Source organism: Schistocerca piceifrons, chromosome 1, assembly GCF_021461385.2.
Source record: "Schistocerca piceifrons isolate TAMUIC-IGC-003096 chromosome 1, iqSchPice1.1, whole genome shotgun sequence".
In the NCBI taxonomy this organism is placed as follows: domain Eukaryota; kingdom Metazoa; phylum Arthropoda; class Insecta; order Orthoptera; family Acrididae; genus Schistocerca; species Schistocerca piceifrons.
The window spans coordinates 1,138,184,251-1,138,200,845 of NC_060138.1; the positions used below are offsets into that span (position 1 = coordinate 1,138,184,251).

Consider the following 16,595-nt stretch of genomic DNA (forward strand, 5'->3'; position numbering starts at 1 on the left):
TGGAGTCAGAACAAATTAAAACACTACAGAGGGAGGCCTGAGAAACAAAAAGGAGGGCCCTGTAAATGGCTAGAAGCTCTGCTGTAAATACACCACATGGTCCTGGCAACAAATGGTACTCAAAGCTGGTAGGAGACATGAAAGCATAACCCACCTTGTCAGCAGTCTTAGAACCATCAGTGTAAAAGATGGCGGCACCCTGGAAGTCTGCAAGGATGGCACATAGAAGACGCCAGTAAACCACAGGAGCAACAGAGACCTTAGGACCCTGGAAGAGAGCAGTCCTAATCCATGGTCTAGGTACCATCCAGAGGGGGGAAGGGACTTGAGGAAAGACACGGGGCACAGCCTACTGAGTGCAGATGGAGATACCCGCAGAGGGTAGTGATACACGTGCTAACACGCAATCCCACATAGGCGGGTGTTAGGAGGAAGACATCCCTCACTGGCGAAGAGCACAGGGTATACAGGATGGTCAGGGAATTGGCAAATGCATAAGAAACAAGGAGTTGGCTCCGTCGGATGTGTAGAGGGGGAATCCCTGCTTCTATGAGGAGACTATCAACAGGACCAGTGTGAAAGGCACCAATAGCCAGACGCACCCCACAATGACGGACAGGGTCAAGGAGTTCCAAAGTGGAAAGAGCTGTGGAGCCATAAACCTGACTACCATAATCGAGTCTGGGCAAAACCAGAGCATGGTAAAGATGGACAAGAGTGGAATGGTCTGCACCTGCACCCCAAGATATATGGGCCAGGAGGCGGAGAGCATTAAGCTTCTGCAGGCATGTAGTCTTTAGGTGGTGGGGTAACCAGAGGCCCTACAGAGGTCACAAGCCCATTTATGGCAATGAGGAAGAGCGTGACACTTAGCACAGAACCTGTGGGATACCATTCTCCTGAATATGAGGGGTGCTGAGTGAAGCGCCAACTTGAACCCGTAAGAGCCGGTAAGAAAAACTCATGGACAAAAATCTGAAGGGGACCACAGAAGCCCCAGTCACCGAGGGTAACTAAAATGTGATGGCGCCAAGCCATGTCGTACGCCTTACGTAGGTCAAAGAACAAAAGCCTGTCGAATGGCTGATTCCAATCAGAGTAAATGGTCAGTTGGAGATCGTCCTGCTGGGAAGCAACATTGATATGGTGACAAAAGGCCCTGAGATTCGAGTACCCAACATAATCTGGAACTGACCATCCTTTCAAGCAGTTTACAAAGCACATTTGTAAGGCCAACAAGGCAGTAGCTGTTGAGAGATGTTGGGATTTTCCCGGCCTTAAGGACGGGGATACACTGTCTTGCCATTTTGACGGAAAAGCACCTGTGAGCCAGATGTGATTGAAGACCCTCAGGAGCTGATGCCTCTGGGGAACGTCCAAGTGTTGAATCATCTGATTGTGAATGGAGTCTGGCCCTGTGGCTGTGTCTCGTGAAGAGCTAAGAGCCTGCACCAATACCCATTCAGTGAAAGGAACACTGTAGTGCTCAACGTGGTGCAGGATGAAATGGAGGGGGGTCCGCTCAATTCTGCATTTCTGCTGGAGAAGGGCAGGAGGGTAGGATGCTATCACACAGTGTGTCGCAAGATGTTCTGTGAGGACCAATGGATCAGTGCACAGAGCTCCTTGGATGTTCAGACCCTGGACAGTTGACTGTTGTTGGCAGCCCAGAACACTACGGGCCTTTGACCAAACCTGTGATAAAGAGGCATTATGTCCGTAACAAGGAAACATAGCACTCCCAGCATTCCTTTTTATTCCGCTTGATAATGTAATGAGCCTTAGCACAAAGATGCTTAAAAGGGAGGAGGTCGGTCTGGGAGAGTTGTTGCTTAAATCGCTGCAGCACCCGTCGGTGGTCCTGGACAGTGACTGCGACATCTTTGGTCCACCACAGTACCAGCCAATGATGAGGGGGCCCTGTGGATAGGAGGACAGCAGTGCCAGCAGCACGAAGAAGAACGGCAGAGGTGCCTTGCACAACTATATCAATGGAATTTGAGAGGGAGGTGTCAAAGCAGACAGCAAACATGTATAAAGGCCAATTAGCCCTGCGGAATGCCCAATGTGGGGGTCTGTCTGCCTGGTGGTAGCAGGGGAACGATAGTGTCACTGGGAAGTGGTCACTGTCACAAAGGTCATAGTGGGATGACTAATGCAGGGAAGCCACGAGGGCAGGGGAGGAGATCGTGAGATCAATAGCAGAGTAGGTGCCATGAGCAGCACTGAAGTGGGTAGGGGAACCGTCATTGAGGAGACGCAAATCAAAGTCCGTGACAAATTGGTTGATTAGGATACCCCGACCCGTTGATGTGACACTCCCCCATAGTGGATGGCGGGCATTGAAATCCCCAAGGAGGAGAAACGGAGGCGAGAGTTGCTGAACTAAGGTAGATAGTGCAACATAAGCAAGTGGCCTACCTGGAGGGAGGCAGACATTGCAAATGGTGATTGCCACAGTCAGTTTCACTAATTGCTATCACTTCCAAGGTGGTACGTAAGAGGATCCAGTCACTAAGGACATCGGAGCAAACCAAAGTGCAGACCCCACCAGATGCTATCCCAGGGCCAGCACGGTTCCGACAGAATACTCAATAACTACGTAAAGTGGGAGAGTGGTCATCACGGAAATGCATTTCTTGGAGAAGAAGACAGAACGCAGAATAAGAGGAGACAAGACGTTGCATTTCCGGTAGGTGACGATAGTAGATGTTGCAGTTTCACTGGATGAGTGTGTGGCGTGAGTCCAAGGTAAGCATGAAGGAGCTGCGGAGGACATCAGGTCACATTGTCAGTAGTTGTCACTGACAAGAATGGGGTGACATCCATAAATAATATGTCAGATTCAGGTTGCGAGAGGGGAGTTGGCACTTCAGGGGGCACCGAGGACGCCTTGTCTTGTGATTTATGTTTCTTCTTCTTCTTCTTCTTCTTCTTCTTCTTCTTCTCCTCCGCCTCCTCCTCCTCCTCCTCTTCTTCTGAGGTGGAGGAGGGTAGGACATGGGGAGTACAGGCATCTGCAAGATCGGGAACCGAAAGAGAGCGGGAGACTTCGGGTCCCACAGAAGGTGCGCCTCGTGGCCGAGTGGCAGTAACAGTCTTCTGGCCTAAGAGACCCGGGGAGAGGGTTCCCAGGAGGGAGCCTGATCACCTGCAGATGCCAAAATGGGGGGGCACTTCTTCGGCCGGGGTGGGGAGTTGACTCCCTGACAGAAGGTTATGGGAACGGCAGGGGAGGTGGAGGGGAGAGTGGGGCAGGGCTGGGGTAAGGAGGAGGAAGAGAGTGACACCAGATGGAGTCCCTCATACTTACTTTTGGCGATCTTCAGTGTAAGACAGGTGACCCAGGGACTTATATTCTTGTTATTTTCGTTTCTCTCTTGTAAGATAGGCAATCCGGCGAACGAGGGGAGTGGCGGTCAGCACAATTAACACACACATGCAGCAGAACACAAGGGCTTCCCTCATCGACGGGGTGGCCAGAGTCACCACACATAGGCTCCGCCGTACAGTGGGAAGACATATTCCCAACATGCAAGCACCGAAAGCACCGCATGGGTGGAGGGATGTACGGCTTCACATCACATCTGTAGCACATAACCTTGACCTTCTCTGGGAGGGTATCCCCCTCGAAAGACGGGATGAAGGTGCCAGTTTCGGTGCAGTTGTCTTTGCGACCCTTCTGCACACATCGAACAAAATGAACGCCACACCGCTCCAGATTAGCCCAGAGTTCCTCATCAGTTTGCAGGGTGAGGTCCCTATGAAAAATGACTCCCTAGACCATATTCAGAGGTTGGTGAGGAGTGACAGACACTGGGACGTTGCCAAGATGATCACAGGCATGAAGAGCTGCGGATTGGGTGGCAGAAGCAGCTTTGATCAACACGGAGCCCGACTGCATCTTCCTAAGACTCCACTTCACCAAATTTGTCCTCAATATTTTCCACAAAAAACAATGGCTTTGTGGTGGTGATTGTGTCCCATCTGTCCTAGAACAGACGAGGTAATAGGGAAAAGGTTCCAGCCCAAGACAGTGAGCCTGGCCCTCCTCCTATGGTGCAGCCAGGGAAGGGAATACTGCCGGGTCATATGAGACAGCATTTAAGGATCCTTCACCATTTGAAGAGATGGCCTTGTGAGAATCGCCAGATTTTTGCAGCTTGATATGTTTCATGTGCCAAGCATCGGACCTGATACCACCCACTCTGACCAAGGGCTCTCCCCATGGGCGCCACCCAGCCACAGCAAGGGCCGTCTGGCATGTCGGCCATTGTTGGGAGTTCCGATGTTCCAAGAAGAAAAGCAACCATTCCTTGGCATACACGGCGAGGTAACAGTTCAGGTATCAGTAGTGCGATCCCTGTGTTGTCAGGGGTCTCAGCCATATGGGTACATAACAGCCCCACCACATGGCGCTGGTGACCTAGCAGGGTGGAAGGCGGGCTACAGTGGGGAAGGGAAAGGGGAGAGGAATACACGTCGTAGATGCTATGGAGGGATTCTTCCCCATATGGCTCACACTAAAAACAGGAAATTTTGAAGTGGAGATCAAACATCAAGTGGGGACCACAAAAGGGGTGAAAGAACAGGCAAAAGGAACAAAACTGCAACCAATAGCCAGGTTGACATAAAGCAGAACACCCAGAGAGGGGAAGAAGGTGGCAACAGGGAAGGGGCAGGGATAGGGAGGGAGGGGGCAGGGAGAATGGAAAGCAGCTAGGGAATGAAAAATGAGCTACAATAGCTCGGGGCCCCATGTGCGCCACACACGAACTCACGAAAGAACTGTGAGCCCCCTGGGAGTTGAATGAATGGAGGCCAAACCTGAAACAGGGACCAAACATGAGTTAGCCAAAATGAGTAGGAAAATAAAGACTGGAAAAAGCAAAGCACACAATCATGATCAGTGTCCTATAGAAAAGCCAGGCTGTAAATGAGAAAGCCTTGCTGAAGACCAAGTCAGAGAAAATGTATAGTCAGAGTATAAAATTGAAAGGAAGGAGTACTGTAATGACTGAGCTCCATGCTCACCACACACATTCTCACAAAAGATTTGTGCGCCCCAGGAGGGGTGGGAGAGAAGGGGGTGAGGGGGGGAGCAGATGGAGGGGGGGGGGGGGGGGAGATGGAACGATACCACGGACAGAATGCCTAATTCCAGGAGCTTACCTTGGAAAAGGCATAGCTTTGGTGGAGTAATGTATTGAAGCATTCGAGGTCTGGGTCATACTGGGTAACAAGTGGGGCGCTTATGAGTTTTTTTGGAAAAGGGAACTGTATTTTCAGAGGGTGAAGGGAAGAAGCTGCCTGGGGGATTTGTTTGTGGCCAAGATCTGTGGCATAGTTGTGGGACAGGAGAGTCCAAGACCTTGTTAGTGTAGGTATTGGGTGATTCAGTGGTTGAGTGGATACATTTGCCATGGGTACCTAAGCTCCAGGGAAGGGAGCTTATGATGTGTAAAGGGTGGTAGCTGTCAAAGCAGAGGAATCATTGATTATTGGTTGATTTTATATGGACTGAGGTTTGGTTCTGAGCCCGAGTGAGATGCGAGTGAATGTCAAGGGAGGTAAATTTGAATATGGAAAAGGCCAAGATGAATGTGAGTTGAGGTAAAGAATTAAAGTATTCAGAAAGCGGAGAATTTCTCTTTCACCATGAGTCATGGGCACAAAGGTATCAATAAATAAGTATGAAACCAGAGGTTCAGTAACAATCTGGATGAATTGTGCACCTCATGAAAAGAACGGCATAGGACAGGGCCTCTCTGATACATACAGGAGTTCCCTTGATTTGTCTGTTATATCTTATCCTCAACAGTGAAGAAGTTACAGGTAAGTATGAAGCTGACTACAAAGATATTAACAAGGTTTTACACAGACTTATCAGTGGCTGTTAGGGGAAGTAGTGTTCTAGGGCTATGACCTCTAGACTGTATGACTACCCAATGTGATGTAGCATTAACAGCAATGAAAAGGGTTCCAGGTGGGAGAGGGAGAGAACAGATTAGAGACAATCCTGGATGTAGCTGGCATCTTATTTAGAATGGTAGGTTCTGTATGGGTTGGAAGTGGTGGTCTACTGGCGCTGACAGACACTATCTTATCAAAGTATCCAGACAACTATTGGAGGATATTAATATGGAGTGTGTCCATCCTTCCCCTTTAGGAAGTCTTGTACCCTGCTGAGGAAACTTTCAATGAGGTGTCCAAATGTCTTTGTAGGAATGACAACCCATGCATCCTCAACCAAAAACCAGAGAAAGTAGTGATATTGGATGCAGAGGTCTGGAGTGAAGCCAATGTTTGAACTCGTCCCATTCCGTTAGTACATGCGGTCTCTGTATATTCTTGGTTTACCAGTGGTTGTCATTTCCACTTCACAGTCACAACAGTTGAATTGGACAGCTTTAGAAGGGTTCAAGTAAGCCTGATGGACTTTTTTACTTAAGTGACAACCAGTAACTAGACTACACTTGAAATCACTGAGCTCTCAGATCTATGCATTCTGCTGTTACTGCTTCTCTACTAACAACATAGCATTCTGGCCCTCCTTTTATACTGCCAGGTCTAGTGGTCAATTCTGCATTATGTAGGGGTGTCCGAATATTTTTAATCGGATGGTGTACGTATGGTAGAGGGCTTCGTAAAAAGTAATGAAGAGACAGCTAGAATGGTTGTTCTTGTGTATTTTTGGAAGAAGGTAGAAGATGGGAGTCTCTGGATCAGGAAGGGTGAGGAATTCTGTGGAAGAAATTGTGATTAGGCTTCTTGGGGATGGGGACTAGGGGTTTAAGTATTTTCTGGCACTCATTGTGGATGGAAGGAATGGGGCGATTTGGAATAGTTTTGTAAGGTGATTTAGAGCGAATGAAGCCCCCTCTGTCACATACTCCCCACAGTCTAGCAGTGCAGTAGTGGAGGCTGTCTACTGGGAGGGGAGAGGGGATGATGGCGACAATAATAGTGAACCTCTCTGCCTACACATCACAGACAGCTCAGGACTTAGCTTAAGAAGTGTCTGGGGTTCCTGTGATATTTTTCTGAAAGGAATGGGAGAAAATAAAGTTTTCTTAGAATTTTGGATTTAAGTTGGAACTGTTCTAGGCAAAGTTCAGCACTAACTATGCAGGATAATGACCTGCTGTTTCTAAATGAGGCGATGGATTAATGAGAGGAGATCTTTGACAGGAGTAGTGAAATTGAATTTGGGTGCATGACAAAGTAAGAAATGTCCCAGGATGAAAGGATCTAGATAAGATGTTAACAATGGAATGAGGGCTGGGAGTGCAAGGTGTTGAATTATGATAATGGCTATGGTTGGGTTTGGGCGTGAGGTGTGCTGGGATTAAATGTTTCAGTAAGTAGGGCAGGCTGGGCTTCTTGGCTACAAAGGGGGGGGGGGGGATTATTGTTAACTCTCTGGAGGGTAGTTGTGGCTAAGGAGGGAGAGGGACATCACTTTTGAGGTTTTTGATCAAAAGAGTGGACAGCTTCCTCTGGCAGTGTGAGATTTTGTACTTTCATGTACTTTCATCTGTTGGCAGGAATCTGATGATCAGCTCCAGATGGCAATTGGTGGACAGATATTATGTCACCTAATATTACAGTTTTCCAAAGGGAAAAATCAATTTTTGAACATTTCTAATTACCATCTCGATGATACTTGTGTAAGTACAGCAAGTTCCTAATTCTGTTTCATTTCTCAGAGATCACCAAAGAAAATTCAGCACACCTGTCACACATCATCGGATCACCCTTACAATGAACAATAAGCAGATTCTGTAACAGTTGTTTGGCTGAAATACTGAAGATTGCACTCTACAAGCAAGTGGCATAAATTCCTTTTTCATATTCATATTGTGTAATATGAATTGAATTCTAGAATGAATGCAGTCTGATACCACTGTCATTTTACTTATTCTTTGTGATACAGAACACATTTATATCAAAATGCTCACTAAGCTACACCAACTTATCACTAGATGATAAATCTTTTCTACAAGACTAAAAATAAGAGAGAGGGACTAACAGAGATTGTATGACAACTCCTGCCCACATTGTTCCTTCGGTGAGTACCTTTTCAATATTACTGTGTGTCAGAAGACATACTAAACACTAAAATTAACAATAACATGAGTTCCGAAATTGAAGTTCTTACCCTGATGCGATGGTGTAGGACCGTTAGATACAGCAGGATTAGGATACCCTGGGCCACCATTGTGTGTCGATGGCCTCACAAGTCCAACTCCTGTGGGAGGGCCATTCTGCGCCCATGAAGGTGGTGCTCCTGGAGAGATAATACCATTACCCCCTCCACCATAACCACCATACTGTGGTTGCTGTTGGGCTGCGTACTGCGGATTCATTGTGTATCCGCTGGTTCTGTAAAACATTTCCTCAATTTAGCACAATGGCAGTACCTACACTTAACACAACAAGAAATGCAATCTTTATGTTTCTACAATACTGGATTCACAACCTCCGACAGTCACACATTATTTAATTTCTATTATTGTTTGTAAGGACAGATGCTAAATGCAGCTATATAACGTCAACAGCACTATATCTTTATGATAAAAGAATCAACTCAATTACATCAAATGACCATGGCGTTAAATATATTTAGGCTGGTGCATAAGTTCACAGGGTTTTTGTTTTGCATAACTGATTCCAGTTGCTATGGGTTTATTTATCAATTCTCATTTTTTATTTGTAGTTCACTGTTCTTATTTGAGTTTATATACTGTGATTTTGTCAAATTGAGAAAGTAAGTTGAGCTAGAAATCTGAACATTGCCAACATACTCTTCTGCCTGAGTTCATTAGAAGAGGGACAACAGCAGAGGCAGCCAGAAACATAAGCATCATGTATGGAGATTATGCCACTGGACAGAGCACAGCTAGCAAATGGTCTTCTCATTTTCAGTAGAGCGTTTTGACATTAGTGACTCCATGTTCAGAAAGACCTTCAGGATTTGAGGAAGATTGTTTAAACACATTAATCCATAATGATCCACATGAGATTGCTCGAGAACTGGCAAAAGTGATTAACTGTGGTCATTCTACCATTGTGCAATGTTTGCATGCAATGGGGCAGGTTCAAAAAACTGTGGTGGACCTACACAAGTCAAAGGAAATGTACAATTCCAATTTTTGTAGTTGTAGATGTTTCTGTGGTATCAACAGCTGCAGTTGAGCTACATAGGTCATATGAAGTGTCGGATTCCTATGGATTTTGTTGGTGTAGCGGAATGTGGTAATTTCCCCCCCCCCCCCCCATATTGTGTGATTGGGATTGTGGTTTTTTTAAAATTATTATACTTAGCTTGCCCCACCCTAAAACCCCCCAATTTCCCACAGCTGTCCCATTAGTTTGATTATATTTTTGAAGGGAGACATTATTGTCTTATTTATATGTATTTTCATGTTTGCTATCGTGTGTATGTTGTGAAGTCACAGGTGCCATATTGGAGACACTGAGAATGGCCATTTCCATGCAGGTTAGAGCTCATACATATCAACATCTACTAAACCTACTGCTACCAGATGTCAGTTTTTAGCCGTGTCATAATGATGATGCAGTCATACATGTGCAAAGAGTAAGAGAACAGAACACAATATTGTTCTTGCATCTCTGTTACATTTCGAATGTAGGTTGTAGTGACAGACGGGACTAGTGCAGCAGGGGATACAACCCGTCAGCTTTGGACAATGACGTCACAAGTGGCCAATCGAGAAGCGATTCTTCTTAGTGTTGTAGCTCCCTTCAGTGGCTGATAAGTGTTTTTTGACTTTTTAAAAAAAAAATCTCACGAGATAGAATAAACAGATCCACTTTATTAAGCAATCAGTAAAAAAACTAAACTGAAACATAACAGCAAAAGCGAAAATGGTAAACTGCTCTCTGGCGGCTTGTGACGTCCTTGTCCAAAGCCGACGGGTTGTATCCCCTGCTGCACTAGACCCTGACAGACTGATCTGTAGTGTAACCCAAGATAAGATTATGCGGGAAGGTGACATGCCAATGAAAGTGAATTAAAAAAAGTCTTAAGCCTTGTGAAGTATTGATCTGTAGCATAACCTAAGAACCAGGTTGTGAATTGGACAAGCTTCTGTTAACCTGAAATGCTTACAGTAAATGTAGGTGTACTGTATGTCACGGGAAGCTGAATATAGAGCATATTTATCTTGGAAGGTATCAACACTGTTGTTGTGTACATACACACCTGAAGACATTCTACAGACGGCTGAAGTAATCAAAGAATATATAAAAACTGATGGTCAGAACACACTGACAATGAGTCTGCAATTATTGTTATCAGTCATAGCATGTTGGACATTAAAAGACTTGTCACTATTTGAAGACTGCACCGAATTTCACACACATCACACTCACTTTCATAATCATTATCTTCAAAGTGAGAAACAAACCTATGAGTGTAATATGTTTGACCTAGCCCTAACAAAAGTAATCAAAGTGTCATGCAGTTTTGCAACTTCTCACAATGGTCCCAACCATAATGTGTCTTTTATGACAATATTCAGATATGTTTTAAAGCTGAACTGAACACTACATCACCAGAAAAATGTACAACACTATAATTCACAAGTGTTACATAACGCTTTTCAGAGGAATTATATGCGAAAATTGGAATTAAACTGCAAACAGATGGTATATATTCACAGCTAATAAGCTCCAGTAATTCATATGTTGTTATAGTTAGAAATGAGTAAGACCCACCGCATTTTGATGATCTACAGCTACAATGGTTCTTGTGTATGAATTATCCTGTTAAATCAGTAAACGAAACTTTTTTAAAAATTATCTAAAGACTTTATGAACAAACTATTATACTGGCTGATGTTTTAATGTAAGCTGTGCTCAAGACTGATATCTTGATTGAAGGAGCAAATGTCTCTATAAAGTATATCACAAGTATCATATGTAGTAGCAAGGTTTAAATTTAACAGTTCACACATTACTAATTCAAAATTCACAATGCACTGACAAGACTACTGTTATAAATATAAATATCTAGCCTCTTCAGTGCATGAGACTTGCATCTTCTAAGCCAACCATCTCTGTTGAAATTGAAAATATTATTACAGACAAAGGACCGAGATAATGATCTTTTGCATAAACCTATGTGTTTTCTAGACTACTGTTCTACATCATGGAAATTTCTACCAAAACAAACTGGTACTACATGTTTAGGAAAGTGATACTCATCACAGAAGAGTTTTTTTTTGAAAGTAGGAAAATACGCTCTGTGAATGAATGAGTTCCGGAATTCACACTGGACAAAACTCGTGTAGCAGAAAAACCAATGACAGCTGTTACAAATCTCTGACTGTGAAGAAATTAACCTGCACATAATAGGTTTCTCACGTTACTAAAGAAGTGAACCTAGTGAAAGTTTTGCGGAGCAATCAAGTGTATACTGAATAGACGTTCGCTACTTGATAGGCTAAGTCTTAAAATCGACTTGACGTAAATAATTTGGTAAAAACAAAACTGATAGGAAGTCTGTTATTGGCTATCCCTGTAATGTCACATTACAGTTTAAATACAATAATTATACCTTTATGTGTAGTACATAATACGAATTCATAAAATGCAATAAATTATGTCCATAACAACGGAAAGAATCAAGTGAAAGTAATTTCGTTGTGGCAGTTATGAAATGTCGCACAATGCATAGAAACAAGTTTCGCAGACTGTATTGTATTCCTTACAGAAACACACGCGTCAAACCGCGTACCTGCCGGAGCATTTAAAAGGCATTGACAGCATTTTCCTGTTCACGAACATTACATTTTGTCTTACTTATCCAACGTACTTTCAACTTATGAAATGACTTGTGACGAGAAACACTGAATCATTTTCTCCCTTATGCTCCCTTGATAGTTCTAAGTTTACGTAACACCACACCATCGTAGTTACATCTGTAAGAAGCTACAATTTCTGCGTTAAAATATGACAGACTGACGTAACGTACACGGCAATTTACAGTACACAGAACAGATTATTATTGGTTGTTACTACAGGCAGTCGACAAACTTCTACTAAGGCAAAATTCTTAAAATTGGCAGACATTCATTCCCTCGAATTTCGGCGTAAGCACTGTAGCAGTGGATCAAATTTCAAAGAAATACGTGTATGTGATATTTTATATGGTATCAAAGTTAAGTGTACCAGCAGTTTCACGAGTCACGAAGAATAGAACATTGATTTCTTGTGAGCGTCATTTAGCTGAAATATGTCAATACTGAATCAGTGTATATTGTCCGTCATACGACTAAAACTTCCTTAGCACAAAAAAGCTGACATGTTGTGAATGATCAAAGAAAAGGCAGTTCATTAACAGTCGTGCTTACCTCTTTAGGAGTAACTTTAGTTGTGAATGTCTTAAAAAGAATAAATCACATGAACAGCTTGAATAACACCTTAACTTGTCCTCACAGGTGATAACAAAACTAAGTTGTCAGAAGCAGGAAAACATACGATGCAAAAGGCTACACCTTTGAAAACATGTATACAATGTACACGTCTGACGGTAACAACATATGTATTATATTACTGACACACGACACAGTCAACGAACGTCAAAACCGATAGATGCGCTTTCGAAATCATGAAATATCACTTTTTCAATTAAGAATCCAACGAGTATCAGGCAGTCTAGTTCTGCAGGAACGACAGCACATACTAATATCCAGTTACAAAAGATAAAATTTCACGTTACAGGCAATATAACCATTATATCGAAATGCTAAACGTACTTCTCTCCAGCTGGCTTTGCCACGTAAGGCCTTACTGCGCATGCGCACAGCGAGCCACGTCAACTTGACATCTTTGCCCAAAACAATGATTCAATTTTTTTTCCAAGACCGCAAACAGCATTCCCATCCATACAATAGGGACCGTGCAGTATCATATTACTAAGCGTGCACATTGAGAACAGTATAGTTTAGCCAATATCTCCAAAATTTCTTCACTTAGGATCAAGGGTTTATCCGAAGGAACATTTTTGTACATAGAAAATGACCTTTCCACGTCACAAGAAGTGACAGGAGCTTAGTTAAGGTAAGAAACTTCGGGAAAAGTTAAATGAAGTTGAAAGTACTTCGCATTTCCACCAAAAACATTTTTTTACGACTTCATAAACTCGCAATCTGGATTTGATCCGATAACTTTGTTCAGTTTATCTTTTGCTTCAACACCCACTAATCTATAGGATGACTGCAAAGATTTTTCAATCTCTTCAGCATTTGTGAAAGTTTCCAACAGTGGCAGACATGTGACTTCCAGCTCCGTAATTGCCGAAGGCAAACGAGCGAAATTTGACTTGATGTAAATCAGATCTTGCTTCCAATGTCTTTCCTTGAGTGTCACTTCCGCATCTTTAATGAAGATTACATCAGTGCCATCAAAGGTGTCTACGACCTAAAACCGAAGGAAACAAATCAAGTTGGGGCAGTAACATAGGTTTGCTAAAGCAAGTAGCTGTTAACCAAATGTTCTAGAATTTACAGTCTCTTACGAAATTTACTTCATCTAAATTATCACAGAAAAATCTGATACCAGTTATTCATGTTCCGGTGCGCCATCTGGTCAAAACAGGTTGTGGAGGCAAGGATAAATCTATCTCTATGTGTGGCAACACGGGCAGATGCTTTCACATGTGTTTAATATGAAAAAAAGTCAGCATGTGATTTATTTACAACTGTCAGAATTATCAAATTTTTGTGCTTTAGCTTCTGTTTTTCTTCTTTGTGGTGGATACCAACGTATGCACATTATCATGCCGAAATTTTAGACTTACTGTTTCAGCTACCTAATGTAGCACAAGGGACTAAAGATGTAACTTGCTTTAGGGTAGGATAAAACATTTTGAGTGCTTCTACATCCTTCAGCAATATGGCCATTGTTTTATTTAAATTTACTGGCCACAATATTCCTAAAAATTATAAAAATACCCGAGTGATGATACGTTTTAAAACATGACATACAGTCAGAAAATTTTTTAGCAAGCTCAGATCTCCTGCTTTGCAAGTAGAGAGGAAGAAACACTTTAAGCAACTAGTTCAAATGATTTATTCTGGTAATGTTCAGAGCAGTCTTTCTTTTAGTGAACAGTAGTTCTTTTGCTCCTCGCTTCCCCTACATATTGAAAGTTGGAGTTAACTATTCTCCCACCTCCTGATACTGAGTACACTGCACTCCCAGGACCTGTATTTCTAAACTCCCAATGATGCTCTGCACTAACTACGTCTGATCAGCAGACTGAAACCTTTCAGTTAATTCAGTGTAGGCTCCAGTTCTGAAGTGTGTGAACTGCGTCGTATCAGAAGACCTAAAGCTTTTTTATTCCGCTTTTTTTTTAGGTCAGTTCAGTCTCCTGTAGGGCCTGTCTGTATCTAAATATTTCTTTCCCATCGTAAGAATTAATTTTTGTGAACTATTAAATAAGTACGAAGTTTCCCTTTTTCCAGGCTTATCAGATAACAAAATGAGCTAGGAAGCAGATAAACGCTATTATCGAACACGAGAATACTTTACTCTTTTGTGCTTCCCACATCCCAGTTAATGGTCCGTGTTGGAACTGAAAGCACTCAGCCCTTTCTGACAAAAAACTTGCATGTAAAAAAATTCGTAGAAATATGTTCACTGGTTTGCTACTAAAGGTCATTCAATTTTTGTAGGCAAAAAAATTGTAAAATTTTGCTTTCTAACATATATGTTTATGGATTTTTCTTAGTGCCCTTAATGACTGATGTATAAACATTAAAGATGAATTGCGTCGTTCATTTGAACAAATTCATCGAACTAGTCCGATATGAAGAACTGTCTCAAAAGGAAGAGTTCTGTAAAAAGAATTTCTTTGCCCATCATTAAACCACACGAACTTCCGAAAAGTGAATGGTTGTGTCACTTCTTGCAGTGCTGACAAGATACGTTTCCACCGATCATCTGCTACAGTAGAAGTGGCACACAGAACTCGAAAGTAACAAACATGAAAACGTGTAATAAAAAAGGTGAAATGAATATTAAATTAAATTAAGGCTGTGGAAACACAATTACAGCTACATAACAAAAATAACTAGAGCTACAAAGTCCACCAGCCTTACCAATCGAAACAATGGGACATGAGCTTACTGAAATGTTTGCAGATTATACGAAGGTCTTTTCAGACAACTTACGGGAATTCAGCCAGGTTATATTTACAGCGACAGCCGATATTTTGGCGGGAGTACATCCCGCCATTTTCAAGGCAAAAACTGCAATGGTCGCTGTAATTATTACGTGGCTCAATTCCCGTGAAAATTGTACATGCCAGGAGAAACTCAGGTCTCATATATGAAGGTGATTCTGAGGACATTTGCAAAGGCACTGCTTCATCAAAGAAATTTGCAATTGTAGAGCGGTCTACTTTTTGCAGAGGTTTGCGACGCACTAGATACAGTTGTCCCTATCCATACTCACTCAAAACCAAGTTCACACGTGCATCTAATGTGGCGCAGCAGCTTGTGGCTTGCTGTAGTGGCATTGGACGCCACAAATTCTTCGTAGTTGCACAGCTTTCAATATGGCGACAACTGAAATCATATGGGCGAGTATGAATGTTATAGTGCAGGTTATGACCTTAGAGCTGTAGTTAAGAGTTAGAGTTAAGTACAGGGAAGACGAAACAAAAATGATGGATCTGAAAAAAAATTTCGCACAGGGATAAATCAGGGGAAACATATATAACACTCAGAGACGAAAATGCTGTATGCAAGGCAAGCTAACCAACAGCGGGCATTTAAAAATCATCAGCAGACACGCTACTCTCCCAAGAATCTTACTGCATTCTTTGATAAACCTTTGATCCTTTCGAGTTTCGTCTAACACCTAACTGGCAAATTAACAGATAACATGAGGACTGAAGTGAGTTTAATTTCACAAAGTTAATTTTTAGTTTCTTGCAAGCTCTTTCAAATCACAGCTATCAGCCTTTTGATTTTGTTATGTGTAGCTGGAGCCACTCCAAAGAAACAACGCTTATAAAGTTTTTCAGCGACGCCCAGTGCCGACAGAAAGCGTCAGTTTGTTTCCCACTTTGAGCAAAATGATTTTTAAAGCGAAATTTTGTGTGTCCATTCGACCAAGCGTTCCAAAATAGTTTAGTGCAATACTTGTTTTATCAATACGTATTAATAGGGTCAATAAAAATCGAAGAATAACCAGTACTCTAGTAGCAACAGCACTTGGAGGTAAAGCGACGCTTGCTGTCGACACTGGGCAGCACATTAAGGATCTGATGAACAGTGTTTGTTTAGGCTGGCTCAAGCTACACTCTGGAAAGATCTGCGAAAACCTATATATACATCAAAAAAAGTTTTACATCACCTCGGTTCTGGGAGTTCAGGTACCTGTATAGAAAACTGGAATAGAGATCAACATAAACATCATTTCCACCATTTTTATTGCTCATGAAAACCACACATCACATGTTGTACGACCATACAGCGAGACCTTCAGAGGTGGTGGTTCAGATTGCTGTACACACAGGTACCTCATACCCAGAAGCACATCCTCTTGCATTTATG

The 16,595-nt window shown here is 42.7% G+C and overlaps 1 protein-coding gene across 5 annotated transcripts in view; it reads right to left on the reverse strand.

Moving 5' to 3' along the window:
- Nucleotides 1–12,854, reverse strand: part of LOC124780762 (protein transport protein Sec24C) — a 131,702-nt gene extending 118,848 nt beyond the window's left edge. For 4 of the 5 annotated variants that reach the window (XM_047253808.1, XM_047253809.1, XM_047253807.1 and 1 more), the window contains exons 1-2: nucleotides 12,381–12,818; nucleotides 8,162–8,385 (exon numbers count right to left, since the gene is read on the reverse strand). In XM_047253808.1, the coding sequence (XP_047109764.1) occupies nucleotides 8,162–8,369 (208 nt within the window). In that variant the 5' untranslated portion in view covers nucleotides 8,370–8,385; nucleotides 12,381–12,818. Of the gene's footprint in view, nucleotides 1–8,161; nucleotides 8,386–12,380 lie in introns of all 5 variants that reach the window. The other variant, XM_047253806.1, reaches the window with a different exon arrangement.
- Between the last annotated feature and the right edge of the window lie 3,741 nt (nucleotides 12,855–16,595).